This window comes from Macrobrachium nipponense, chromosome 3 (genome assembly GCF_015104395.2).
Source record: "Macrobrachium nipponense isolate FS-2020 chromosome 3, ASM1510439v2, whole genome shotgun sequence".
Taxonomy (NCBI): domain Eukaryota; kingdom Metazoa; phylum Arthropoda; class Malacostraca; order Decapoda; family Palaemonidae; genus Macrobrachium; species Macrobrachium nipponense.
This window is the reverse complement of record NC_087202.1, coordinates 83,229,987-83,244,503: the sequence shown is the minus strand read 5'-3', so window position 1 is coordinate 83,244,503 and position 14,517 is coordinate 83,229,987. Positions and strand designations below refer to the sequence as shown.

At 41.6% G+C, this 14,517-nt stretch overlaps 1 protein-coding gene across 1 annotated transcript in view; it reads right to left on the bottom strand.

Annotated features, from left to right (window-relative positions):
- Window positions 1–14,517, bottom strand: part of LOC135222433 (uncharacterized) — a 44,882-nt gene that overhangs the window by 23,699 nt on the left and 6,666 nt on the right. The window contains exons 3-5 of the mRNA XM_064260520.1: window positions 5,866–5,927; window positions 4,041–4,208; window positions 3,286–3,435 (exon numbers count right to left, since the gene is read on the bottom strand). Of these exons, the coding sequence (XP_064116590.1) occupies window positions 3,286–3,435; window positions 4,041–4,208; window positions 5,866–5,927 (380 nt within the window). The remainder of the gene's footprint in view (window positions 1–3,285; window positions 3,436–4,040; window positions 4,209–5,865; window positions 5,928–14,517) is intronic.

The following is a 14,517-nucleotide window of genomic DNA, read 5'->3' as shown; positions in this document are numbered from 1 at the left end:
ATGCCTACTATGAAACGGAGCAAATATTCCGAGAATGGGACGTACGCATTTCGGAGATTTGTGGCGGAGAATCCACGCGCGGAGGGAAGGAAAGATTTTTTTTTAAATTCGCCATAAATCTAAATATTTTGCTAGAGACTTAGAATTTATTTCAAGATGAAGATAAATGACTGAATATTACTAGACTGTAAGAGTTTGAGCTTACAATTGCGTTTTTCGACCATTTCGGTAGAGTCAAAGTTGACCGAACGTGGTTTTTTTCTATTTATTGTGATTTATATGCAAATATTTCAAAAATGAGAAAAGCTACAACCTTCAATTATTTTTTGTTGTATTCTACATGAAATTGCGCACATTTTCATATTAAAACTTTGTGTAACAGCTAATTTAAAATGGTGCAAACATTACCACAATCGCACGTATGATTTTTTCGGAAGAGTTACTGCGCGGACGTAAAGAAAATTTTATTTTTTTCATAAATTCACCATAAATCGAAATATTGTGCTAGAGACTTCCAATTTGTTGCAAAATGAAGGTAAATGCTTGAATATTACTAGAATATAAGCGTTTCAGCTTACAATTGCGTTTTTCGACCATTTCGGTAGAGTCAAAGTTGACCGAAGGTTGAAATTTTGGCAATTATCGTTATTTATATGAAAATATCTCAAAACTGATAAAAGCTACAACCATGGGTTGTTTTTAATTGTATTTTGCATGAAATTGCGCACATTTCCATATATAAAACTTTATATAACGGCTAATTTTAAAATGGTGCAAACATTACCACAATCACATGTATGATTTTTTCGGAAAGTTACCGCGCGGACGTAAGGAAAAAGTTTTTTCATAAATTCACCATAAATCGAAATATTGTGCTAAAGACTTCCAATTAGTTGCAAAATTAAGGTACATGATTGAATATTACTAAAATATAAGAGTTTTAGCTTACAATTGCGTTTTTCGACCATTTCGGTAGAGTCAAAGTTGACCAAAGGTTGAAATTTTGGCAATTATCGTTATTCATATGAAAATATCTCAAAACTGATAAAAGCTACAATCATGAGTATTTTATTGTTGTATTCTACATAAAAATGCGCACATTTTCATATATAATACTTCATGTAACGGCTAATTTACAATGGTACAAAAATTATGTCAGACAAAATAATTTCCGAGATGTGTCACAGATACTTTTTAGTGCGGCAAGAAAGAAATTCGCGCTTGTGCGCCTGCGTAACGATTGTAAACAAAACAACACCTTGATCCGTGAACTCCCAGCATCCCCCAAGGCGCGTGATTTAAAAGTTTTAGGCTGGTAGGCCTATAAGTATTTTTCCGCGAATTTTAAAAAAAACTTTTGTAAGTCAACGTAAAATACGTCCAGTCGGCACACGGGAGACAAAAAATGTCAACGTAAAATACGTCCAGTCGGCGTAAGAGGGTTATATACAACTGTTATACCCCATTTGACTTATACAAATGGATACCATGAGTGTAACACCTGGCTAGCCTACGACTATAGTTCACACATAGCCTACACATTTTAGTCTCATGTATGGTAATACATTATGGTAACAACTGATAAGGAAGTTGCTGTATAAAAATACCTTACTGGTCACAAAACCATGGTTTTGTGGGTATAATGTACCGTATGGGTATAATGTACCGTATGGATTGTACTGTATACCCTAGCGTAGGCTAGGCTAAATTCAAGTTAGGTTTTGTCAAGAAATGATGGGCCTTTTGTAAGGTACTACCCCATTGTAACTGGGGAAAGACCTGTATAGAGGTATGAATGATCAATAAAATGACCAACCTAATGGTGGATGGCCTTCTAGACTCAGACTAAGTTTTTAGCTGCTCTCCAAAAGTCTCATGCTCACAAGAGACAGTTGATAGTCCCCATGCTATCAGATGAAGCATGTGGAGGTGTTAATGGAATCTTCACAGATGAGACTGTCTGAGAATATCTTTCCTGAACAGAAGGCAAGGAAAATCTACTGCCAGGAGAGGTCGCTTTGGAAACCACTTCCTTTGGGGCCACCAAAAGTTCTCAAATGCTCATAACTTGTTGAGCACTTTCCTCATGACTGCTGATGGAGAAAAAGCATATATATATATATATTCAGATTCGACCACTCTTGAAGGAAGGCAATGACTGCCCATGCAGTCAATGCATGGGTTCTTGACCGTTCTCCCTACCAACATAGGAACCCTCACTGGCGTCAAGTCCAGAAGACAAGGCCTGTCACATGAATTCTTGAGGTAAAATTTAACTGGTCTCATTGTAGACAGGCTGTTGACAAACGTCTCTAAAGAGTCCATGTGCCCCAGAAGGGAAAGCCATTTCTTGGCTAGAAGCTTTTCTAAAGGTCAAAATTCTTTCAGCACTGATGAAAAATTGTCTACCCATCTCTCAATTATAAAATCTTGAAGAGAGAGAGCCGATCTTCATCCACCAGTTGGCAATTGACTAGGGCAGAAGAAGTATAGACTTAATCACAATGCTCAGCTAGACACAAAACAATCCTTTCCTCTCAAGGTCATTTGAAACAAGTTGGTGAGACCTAACCAGTCATCCAAGTCACCCTAGCAAATGACCCCATCCCGTTAATGGCACCAAAACATAAGTGAATACTTGTGACACCATGCTCACAGCACAACACAATTTTAAATAGGAAAACCTTCCCTTCAAAGACTACGCGCAGATTATTCCTTAACTAAGGATGGAGCGGGACGTGGGCATATGCATCCTATATATCAACAAAAATCATCAAGCTGCCTTTCCAGATGGCTGTCAGGACCAAACTACAAACTTGTTTTGACACTGTGTTGCAATGCAGCCATATTTATATAAGTATTAATATCAATATACTGAAGCAATTCCTAAATGTATCCATACCTTCTCCATTATAAGGTGAACATAGGACAACTATAATGTGATCCCTCCCCTATATAAAAAAAGAAATTGTTAGCAAAATAGAGAAACTATCAGAAAATAAACCCTGCTGATATAGCCATATTTTCAATGAAGTAAGAATAACAATATCCATAAAAAAAAAATTATAATTATAATAACAATACATAGAAGAATATTCAGGACTATCTTGGGGGAGAGGAGTGAGGATCACAGATGGAAAGGGTCTATTGTATAATGAAGGGGTGATTTAAAACACGGCAATATATTAAAATAACTTTCTGTATAAAAAAGAAAGCTAAATATTTATTTTACAATGCACAAAAAAATTACTACAAAGTGTAAAAGACTAAAATATAAATATTTACCTTATCAACACTGCTACAATGATTATGTAATTCTTTCAGTTTTTCTTCAGCTTCCAACAGTACCTCGTCATAAGGAATACTTTTCACATACTTGCAATTTGCTCTGTACTTTTCCCGAAGATGTCCAGGAATCACATTTGCTCCAGTATCCTACCAAATTAACCAGTTACAACAGGAACATTTTTTAATTGCAAATTCTACTACATCTTTATCATATTCTTCAAGAAGGACTGAAAATAATACAATGAAGAATTTAGTTATATCTTTTGTCATTCCTTTACAACAAAGAGGAGGTGAACATGTTAAGACCCCAACAAAAAAATGTACATGTCTCAGTCAGGAGTTGTTCCACTTTAATATGATTTTGGCTTGACCTTCCAAGAACTGAGACTAGTGAAAACTGATAAATCACCTCTTTCATCTGACAGTCACTCTACTACTTCATTAAATGAAAGATAAATATCTCCGAATTTTTCATGTCTTGCTGCTACTAAGTTTCATAAATTACACAGATTTTGTTTTACAGTTTATTAAGATGCCACACTGCAATTGCAATTTTTACTGTTTTGTTAATGCAAAACGTTGAAACTTCAAGACACATTCAAAATCACCTAGTGACTGTTCATATCCTAATCCACATTGACCAATTTCAACAGCGGGCCAACATTAACAAACAATAAATGCTATGGCATAATTTAGCATAAAAGGCTTGAAAATATACTGTTTTTACTAATGAATAACTATACTGTACTAACCTTCTGAATCACACTTAGGTGTTTTGAGTTAGCAAGGTGGTCTAAAAACCTATCACTAATGAGGGAATCCTTCTGAAGATGACCATGACCAGTAATATGGTGAACCTGCCATACTTTATCTAAACAACCTCGCCAGAACTTGAGCTGTTCCAGTGGTGGTGCTGTTCCCTGTTCAAAAGACAAGAGTACATATAAAGTTTTCTATTTAAAAACAAGTGAATACAGATATTCTATTTTGTGATATGAGGACACGAATAGAAAACCCTGTGCCATTGTATAGTTCCAATCTGTATGATAAAAAAAAAAAAATTATATGAAGGGAAAAAAGTGCAACCAGCCTCCAATTGAAACAGCAGATCCATTGGAAAAAAAAAGAATCTTAAAATGCTATAAAAATGACCCAGCAAGAATTAAGATTAAGCTAAGGGCACAGTATTGATCATAGGACATCTACCATTTAATCCTGTTAAAAAATGGACTTAAAATAATGAAGAGACATAAATGTGAAAGCATAACAATATACATACAGCAACTAGGAAAAGCAACTGCAGTTAAAAAGCAGAGCCATAAACCACTGTACATGCTAGTGAAGAATGCAGGTAAATCGATGCACAAAGAAAAACAATGCTCATTCTTATGGAGAGAATGAGAGAATCTTATAAATAACTGATGAGCAGTTTCAACATGACAGGGTTAGGAGTTATCTCAATAAGGTCCTCAGATTTGCAATTATGTACTATATCAGATAGCACTATAAATTTCATTTTGTACTGATCATCCATATCTATTTTCTGGGCAGCGACACAGGTCACTGCCCAGAAATAGATTTTTCCTTTGTCAAAATCCCTTTTTTCCTCTCGCTCTCTAACCCAGCAATACTCCACAACAATTGGTTAGCCTGTAAACTGCTCTGTAATGAGAAATGTTGTCCTACTTTTTACTTTACAGACAAAAAATCATTAACCTTTAAGAGCTAGGCTAAAAAACCAATGTGCAGCACCCCAGACTGGGCAAACTTTGAGGTCAGCCAATTTAAGAAAAACTCACATTAATGGAAAGCAAGACATGCAAATGTGCATGGGAAGTTGAAAGTGACTACTATCTATAAAACCTTTTTGGGCCTCTTTTACGAGACAATCGTAAGTTTTACCAAGTTATACACGTCTTTCTAACCATTTATTTTTGTAAAATTATAATTACAGCTCACACAATATTATAACAGATAAGAACTAAAATCAGTAACAAATTCTGTATATAGTATTTGTTGTAAAATATTTACACAAATTTACTGGGACTGAAGATGCAGCAACTTTTTTGGATTATTTTACTTGTTTTTTCTAATGCAACTTTTTTGGAATATTTTACTTGCTTTTTCTAATTTTTCTTTGCAAAATTACATTTATAACTTACATACTACCATAAAAGATAAGAACTAAAACCAACTGCAACCCCTAAGTATATTTATGAGCAAATAAATACATGGGAGGAAGTGAGGCACAACATGCCTCTTGAAGTTAAGATCACAACTAATTCACGAGCCGCCTACAATCGTGATCTCACCCAGCCTCAAAGTTGCCATTAGTGAATATATGGGCAATAAAAGTAATGGAACTTCTTTCCCGCCCAATTCCACCAAATCAATGGCATGTAATACTGAAGCTCACCATGAGTGAATCCCCCACCACTCAAAACCTGTTAGTATTGTTACTCATATGATCGTATACAACCATTAAGGATTTACAACAAATAAACTCTAACACATTAACATATACTACATGCATTTATCCAATTAATGAAATTTGCATTGAAAAAACTTACAACTTACCTCAATTAAACTTGAATCTCCTACTTTACAGATTCCAAGAGATGAAAAACTCTGCAAGATCTCTGAAAAAAGAAAAATAATAAATTTAATATCCAAATAGCATATAACCAACATTTTTTAAATGTTGCAAACAGAATCCTATGTTTCATATTTGTACATATACTGCTTCACATATGCTGAGAAGCTAATAAGGCGGAAAACTATTACAAACTACCTAACCAGTGACCCCCAATAAGTACAATGAAATTTCATCGTTTATATTCAAGTACCAAGAACTTTAACAAAAGATGTATTCTTGACAAGAGATCTCAGTTTGCTCAAGTCCACATACTAAGCAGCAAAAGCTACAGCACAAACACTTGTCAGCAACAAAACCCTTGGCTGGCATGAGAGAACATAATAATGAAGACTGATACAAAGTATACTAAGTACATGTGAAAAAGGAAAGATCTTGAAGATTAAAATTATAACAAGGGATGTAAAGCAAAGGTAATCTCAAGAAGGTTAACCAAATGTGTTTTGGAGAAAAGCCTAAGTTTAATATGACCTCAATCACTGTGTCTCTCAGTCAACCCCTTGCTTAGTCAGTCTTCAGCATGGTCCTTGACTGCCATCAACTTATGTTTTTTTTTGTCTCACTGTAACCTAGCATAAATCTTTCATAATTAATCTGAATACAAAGTACACTTTGTGCACATCCATGTTCTGTCAATTTCAAGCAAGATATTACTGTCACAGCTCATGGATCTCTTGAGATTTACGGTGATTTTACTAGCCATCCTTGCCTAGAGAACATTTTTAATCTTAATCACTGATTCAGTTTCAACTCTCTCACTCTTGGTAAAGTAAGGCTCATGTTCACTTTCAGTCACTGCTCTCATTTAATTTTGAAGTCTCAAACCCCAAAAAAGCTCAAATTAGGTCAGTTGCTGTATGATCCTACTGCCACCTACCAGCTGTCCAAGTACTGATGAATACAAAATTCTGGAGTATACCTCTTTAACTTCTGGGACAATTGGTTTAGTTCAGACTCAAATAAGGTTGTTAGCTAGGGGGGAAGCCACACCCACTAGTTGGTCTGCACTCCACTTTGCTTTTTGGACCATAAAAGGGATTTTGACGTAAGGAAAAATCTATTTCTGGGCGATTGGCTCGTGTCGCCAGCGAAATATCCTTTAATCTATTATTTCTAGGGTAAATGTACTAACACATACTAGAGAATAAATAAAATAAAGAAAAAGGTCAGTATAACTGACTCGCTCACCCTCCAAGAGGGTGTCGGTATGAACACTAGGCGAGTGAGACCACTACCACGAGCCAAATACCAATAGAAATCTCCCACAACAAAAACCCTCCATGAGGAGAGCCGACCCACAGAGTGAGCAGCTCGTACTACTACTACTCCATCCCACGCTGCCGACTGCTGCGCCTCTAGTGGCCATCCTGAAGTTAGTCAGACAATCTTGGGCGAAGGGATGGGTAGGTGGGATTTCGCTGGCGACACGAGCCAATCGCCAGAATAGATTTTTCCTTACGTCAAAATACCTTTTTCTGGGCTCAGCTCGTGTCGCTGCGCGAAATCGTACCAGAGAAATAGCACAAGATTGTAACAAAAGAAATAAAATAAAACAGAATAGGTCTCAAATAAAAAATAAAGTAAATATAAAAAAGAGTATAATTGCTAAAAAGATACAAATACACAGTGATACAAAAATAAGAAATATGCTTAAATTACCCTTAATTCTAAACATGTTTTCTTTCTTATCATAAGGTAATTACATATGTACAGAGGTAAAATTGGCTTACATGTAACAAAATAGTATCTGTGTAAAGGCATGTATCAAAATATATAACAGCAATTAAAAATGACCAAATTAAACAACAATGATAATATGTAAGGAAATGCATATGACTTAATATACAAAACCCGTAACCATTATAATTGAGATGTATCCCCTAGCATAAAAATAAGGGGGGTAAACATCCATGAGATCAAAATCCATAATCATCTGTGAGTGTCCCTAGCAAAAAAATAAAAAAAAAGGGGCACCACTACATCACATCAAAGCAGCTAAGACACCAGGTGAATGTAATGAACACGGTAGGAATAGACGAACTGTTGGGTGAAGCAGGTAGAAAGGAGGACTGAATCCTCTACTACAAATTAACTAGAATCAGGGGAAACTATGTTTCCCGCTGCTACTGCTGAAAATTTCAGAGCTTCCAAGGACTTAAGGTAATGACGTTTGAACACTGTCGGCGATTTCCATCCGGTATACTTTTTTCAACTCATCGAAGTTCATGTGTTGGAAATAATTAATTGAGGTGGCTACTGCCCTGACATCATGTGCTTTCGGGAAGGAGTCAGGATTGGCTTGCTTAATAAAGTACAGGATTTGTTGCCTGATGCCTTTAATTGGATAAAGTTCCACCTTTTTCCCTCCTAAAGAGGGGACCCGAAGAGGATGAGGAGGTCCTGGACAGAAAGGCTCGTAAGGTTGTAACTGGGCAAAGAGATACATCTTGTGGAAGGGGTAGTACCTTCCAAGGTTCCCACCTCATCAAAGGATCTTCATTCTTTGCTAAAAAGCTACGTTCCGGAGAAAGTAGTACTTCCCCTGTGGGAAGGAATTGAATATGATCCGGATCTCTGGATAAAGCCGACAGTTCTGAAATTCTTGCTCCTGAAGCTAAGCTTAATAAAAACAGGGTTTTCCTTAAGAGCATTATAAACGAGCATGTGTCATTATCGGTTTCTGAAGCCAGTTTTAGAACATCGTTTAAGAACCATGAAACTGACGTAGGCCTTACAGAAGGTCTAAGTCTAGCACATGCCTTAGGAATAGACGAGAAGTAGGAATCCGTCAAGTCTATGTTGAACCCAAATTGAAATATCTTTTTCAAGGCTGATTTGTTTGTCGTAATCTTGCTAGCTGCTAAACCTTTTTCAAATAAGGATCTGAAAAAGGATATAGCTGAATTAACTGTCATGATTCTAATATCAGATTCTCTCAGGAAGATTGCTAACTTTTTGACAGCAGCATCATATTGTCTCAAAGTTGAATCCCTTTTATCGGATTCCAAGAAGAGAATATTCTGAGGGTCAATATTCGCATCTCTTTTTGCCGCAAACTTCATGAAATCCATAAAGTTAGGGTTTTGAGAATCCCTGAGGAAGCGAACACAGTCTTCGTTTGTACTGACTGGGAGAGCCTGGGATTGGGGATCCGAAGAGGACGAAGGCCCAGCTCCAGAATTAGGGGATACCAATTGCTCTTCGGCCAGTCTGGGGCTACTAGAGCCACTTGACCCTTGAACGTCCTGAGTTTGTTTAACACTTTCATGAGAAGATTCACTGGAGGAAAGACATAAATCTTCTTCCAGTTGTTCCAGTCCAGAGCCAGGGCGTCCGTGGCATAGGCCAGAGGGTCCAGGTTGGGGGCTACGTAACAGGGGAGCTTGTGATTCGCTTGGGATGCGAAGAGATCCACCTGTAGCCCTGGGACTCTTTGAAGGATCCATTGGAACGAACTGTTGTCCAGAGACCATTCCGACTCTAGGGGTGCTGATCGGGATAACGCATCTGCTATGACGTTTCTCACTCCAGCTATGTGGAGTGGAGGAGAGATGCCAACTGAACTTGTCTGCCAGGGAGAAGATGGCTACCATCACATGATTTAGATGACGTGACTTGGAGCCTCCTCTGTTTATACAATGTACTACCACTGCGCTGTCCAGAACTAGCTTATGTGGGAGTACTTTGGTGGGCGCAACCTTTTTAGAGTCAAGAACACTGCCATTGCCTCCAGTACGTTTATATGGAACTGACTGAACTGAGGTGACCAAGTTCCTTGAACCTTTTGGACCTGGGAATACCCTCCCCAACCGCTTAAGGACGCGTCTGTGTGGATGGTAATCCCTGGTGGAGGGAACTGAAGGGTACTGACACTGACAAAGTTCTTGACTTTCGCCCACGGCTGAAGTCGATTCTTTAGAATCAGAGGGACTGAGGATAGTTTGTCCCCTGGACCTGACATTTGCTCGTGAGCGCCAGATTCTGGTTAGGTCTTTCAGTTTGGCTTTCACTTAAGACGTTTGTCACTGGATTTGCAAACTGGAGAGAACCCAGGATCCTCTCCTGAGCTCTCCTTGACGCCAGTTTGTGACTTAGAAATTGCTTGACTGACTTCGCTATTTCTTTCCTTTTGGTTGATGGAATCGACAGAGTATGGGAGGATAGATTCCATTGAATGCCCAGCCACTGAAAGTCTGACTCTGGAGTGAGTCTTGACTTGGTCCTGTTTATCTTGAAGCCTAGATATTCCAGGAACTGAATCACTTTCAGTGTGGCTTTGTTGCATTCTTCGACTGTTGGCGCCCAGATCAACCAATCGTCGAGATACGCTACTACCATAATCCCTTGTGATCTGAGTTGTTGCACTACCACTTCCGCTAGTTTCGTGAACACCCTGGGTGCCACGTTGAGTCCGAAGGGAACTACCTTGAAGGAGAATGTCTGGTCTCCTATCTTGAAACCCAGATATGGACGGAAGTGCTTGCAATAGGGATATGATAGTAGGCGTCTGTAAGATCGATAGAGGTGGTGACGGCCCCACGGGGAAGTAGGGTCCGCACCTGTGAGATCGTGAGCATCTTGAACTTGTCGCAGCGGATGCTAAGTTTAAGCGGGACAAGTCTAAGATTACTCTTCTTTTTTGTGAGCCTTTCTTTGGCACGCTGAACAAGCGACCTTGAAATTTTAACCTCTTGACTCTCCCTATAGCTCCTTTCTGAAGGAGGTCCTCTGCGTACTCTGTCAATTCCTTGGAAGGAAGTTGACGGAAAGGTCTGGATGGAGGTGGGTTCGTCAACCAGCTCCAACCCAGGCCTTTTGACACTATGCTCTGAGCCCATTCGCTGAAGTTCCACCGGTGGCGAAAGTGGAACAGCCTCCCTCCTACCTGAAGTTCTTCATTGGTTCTGGTAACCGCCTCGGCCTCCTCTGAAGTGCTTTCCCCTGTTAAAGGGGCCTCCCGATCCTCTCCCACGAAAGGAACGCTTACCTCTGCCTCCCTTACCCGAGCGGTCATACTTCTGTGAAGCTTGACTCTCGAAGGCTTGATTGTAAGCTGGAGAGATGGCGTAAGAGGTGGAGGGCTGAGGTTGAGGGGATATCACATAAATTGGCTGTGATTGAGCCTTAGAGGTGGAAGGTTGGGCTGTTTGCACTAAGGGCACCGCTGGAACTTGCTGAGGAAAGCGTGACTGCTTCTTCTGGTAAGGATGGAAGCGCCTAGGTTTCCACCCCCGACCCTTACCCTTAGGTGTTAGGTCTTGTCTCCTCTTAGCTGTAAGGCCCCAACGGTCCTTAAGGCTCTGGTTCAGCCTCGTAGCCTCTGACTGAACTTCCTTCACCATAGCTTCTGGGAAGAGATCTGCTCCCCAGATGTTAGACGAGAGCAACCTATTCGGTTCATTTCGAATGGTTGCCTCTTGTAGGACATGCTTCCGACAATTCGTTCTAGCAGTGGCAAACTCAAACATATCCGACTGTACCGTTTGAGTCAGTGCTTTTTGGTCATGAGCTTAAAAAGCGGTTCTGAGCCATAAGCTATGGTTGCTACCTCGGACATAGCCATAGAGTTAATTGATCTGGCTAGTCGCGATTTTGCGTCAAATTCAGCCTGAATAAGGCTACTGGGAGCCTGGGTAGCTTTTCACCAAACTGCTCCATAGCACAGTCCGGTTTGAGTTTGCCAGCTGAGAAGGTGTTTGGCAAGTCCTCCCACAATTCTCCGGCTGAGGGGAGCAACGGAGATGTGGGATCTGCTTCCTTCAATTGAGGCATGGGGTCCCCCTTCTGGGCCGCTGGGATGGTAGACCCTCGCGATCTTTGTCAGGAACGGGAGCGGGGTACTCACATCCATTGTGAAAATGGTAAAGGGACTCTTGAAAGGTTGTATCCTGGTATTGGAACAATCCATGTCCTCTAAACATCTGAGCCATTCTCTCTGAGCCTGGTCTCGTGAATAGAGGACTGTCTTAGGCACCCTATTCATCCCGAACCATGGCTGAAGCTGTAAGCCTTGCGTAGCCTATAAACGGAGGCTGGAGGTCTACGGGAAGAACTCGAAGTCCTCTATCCTTCGAGTTCCGAATTCCGGTATGGAAATGAGACCGTCTTGGAAGGGGGCGTATGACGCTACTCTCCATGGATTGTTCATCGAGAACGGAGGTAGCGAGTCATACGGAGGAAGCTGAGTTTCCACTCGTATTGGAAGTGAAGGAGAGGCTAGAGGGACTTCTCTCAGTCCGGCTATAATGGAGTCCTGGGAAGTAATCCTATCCGACAGACGAGAGATCATTTGCTCCATGCTACTCTTTAGGGACCCAACCAGGTCGCCCACGACTGTTGCAACAGGCCAGCATTGGAGTCCAAGGCCGGAGCTGCTGCGGAGGTGGAGGGGTGGCTCTGAATCGGAACCAAGGGTAGCGGAACTGGTGACTCTGCCGGGGTGCGAGAATCTCTCTCTGGAGGATTTACCTCCTCGGACTTAGAGCCGGATTCTAGAAGTTTTAGACTTGTCCTGCTCCGGGATTCGCAGCCGAGACTTACGTGAGGAGGATGACGGCGAAGTCGACTTCCTTAGACAACGACGACGTCTTAGACAAGGATTTCACTGCTTGACCCTTGACCTTAGGTCTAACCGAAGCGTCAGGAGGAGTATATAATTCATCACCTGTAAACCCTTGGAAGGATGGAGAGGTTGCAGGAGTAGAAGAAACAGTCACACCCAAGGGTGACCCTTGGGTGTCCACCCTACTTACCTCGACCAACAGGTCGTCTACACCTACCATAGGTTCTACATTAATATCTAAAGTCGCGACGTCTGTGGAGATATCCTGGTCTTGATCAGTTAATGAGGCAGCCAGCTGTTGTTGGATGAAGGCGATAGTAGGGGCCGCCTCTACTGGGTCGACGTATCCTGTCGCCTTGCCTCCGGGGAAGATTAACAGCGCCAACCGCTTCTCCAAGATGTAAGGCATACCCTTGGCGGCGTTCTTCCCAAAACCGCCGACCCAGGCCCGCAGGGTTGCCAGTGCAGTATCCTTCACTGCCGGCGCCTGGAAGAGAGGGCGTAGGTTAGATTTAAGAATCACTTAAACTAAAACTTAAATATAACTTAAACTTAGATGCCTTAAGTTAAAGTGAATGATGAAAACTTAAGCACTAAAACAGAAGCGGAGCAGCTACCGGAGATGGAATACTCACCCCTTCTAAAAGCTGGCTCACCAAGATCGTAACATTATGGTACACGTCTCATGGTACCAGACCTGGATGTCCCCGTGCAGAGTCGCGCATGGAGCATGGGACCGGCAAACTTCGTGTCCACATGGGTCCTGAAGTGTGGCGGCGCATCCCGGATGCTCACAGTTGGTGGCCTGTAAGTGGGAAGACACATGAGTATCTTAAAGAATAACACTTACAGGCTAAAGGACAGAAGAACTCCGTTGCATGCCGGAGCTCGGAAAAAATTTTAGCATAACCCCCCCCTGCCCCGCCTGAATAGGCTATAATCCCGGAGAATCCGGTAAAACATGTAGGGGAGGGGGGGAAAAGGTTTAAGGTACTTAAGATAAACTTATAGTTAATCTAATAACTCTTAAACCTAAAACTCAAACGAACCGGAGCAAGTCCAGTGCGTAGCGGAGTGTAGTAACTCAGCAATACGGTACGGTTAGCAGGGACCCACTGTATGTTCCGGTCCACCCTACTGGGTGGACAAACAAATTCCCGCTGGATGCCAGGACTCCGATCATGAAAGGAGACCTAGAGCAAGGTCGGGAAGAGCGAGGAGACATACAGGCTCGAGCGAACCGGAGCGACAAGGAAGCAACGGATGGGGGGAAAGGCCAGTACCCCCCATCCCATCACCACCGGGCCGGACCGAGAAGCCGGAGAGGTCGCGTCCAGTCTGGGTCTGTCCCGTCTCCCTGGCCCCTCCGCCTGGGGGGAGAGAGGGAGGCATGCTCGGGTATGAGGAGCGAGCGTGGGCAGACTGCCCCACCCTCCCCCGACTCTATGGAAGAGCGGGAGGAGGGGGAAGGGGACTGGGCAGGCGTCTGGCTGTCTCGTGATCGCGTAGTGACCACGAGACGGTAAGGCTAAAATAAGACAACTAACCTAGACCAACCAACTGATCAGAGAGATGCTATCGGGAAGCAACTGAACTGAAAAGCGGTAGCATAGAGACCCACTGGGCAAAAAAAAAAAAAAAAAAACAAAACCGACTGATCAGAGAGATTGCTATAGGGAAGCAACCGAACTGATGAGCGGTAGCATAGGCCTCAAGGAGCCAGGACCTAGGCTAAGCCAGACGCCCAACTAACCTAACCATAACAAAATACATGGTATAATAAAATAAAATAAAAGAAAGAAAACAATAAAGTAGGAGAAAAAAATCCAGGAGTGTACGACTAACCCGAAGGAAAGTCTACCACTCAAAGCTAGTCAGAGGCCGATACTAAGAGCCGGGACTAGGGTCTGGAAAGAAGAAGCCTACATAAGGTAAAAGACATGCATGCATGACAAACCTGAGTAGGACAGTACCCATAAGTAAAAACGGATAATAAATATCGAGCGTACATAGA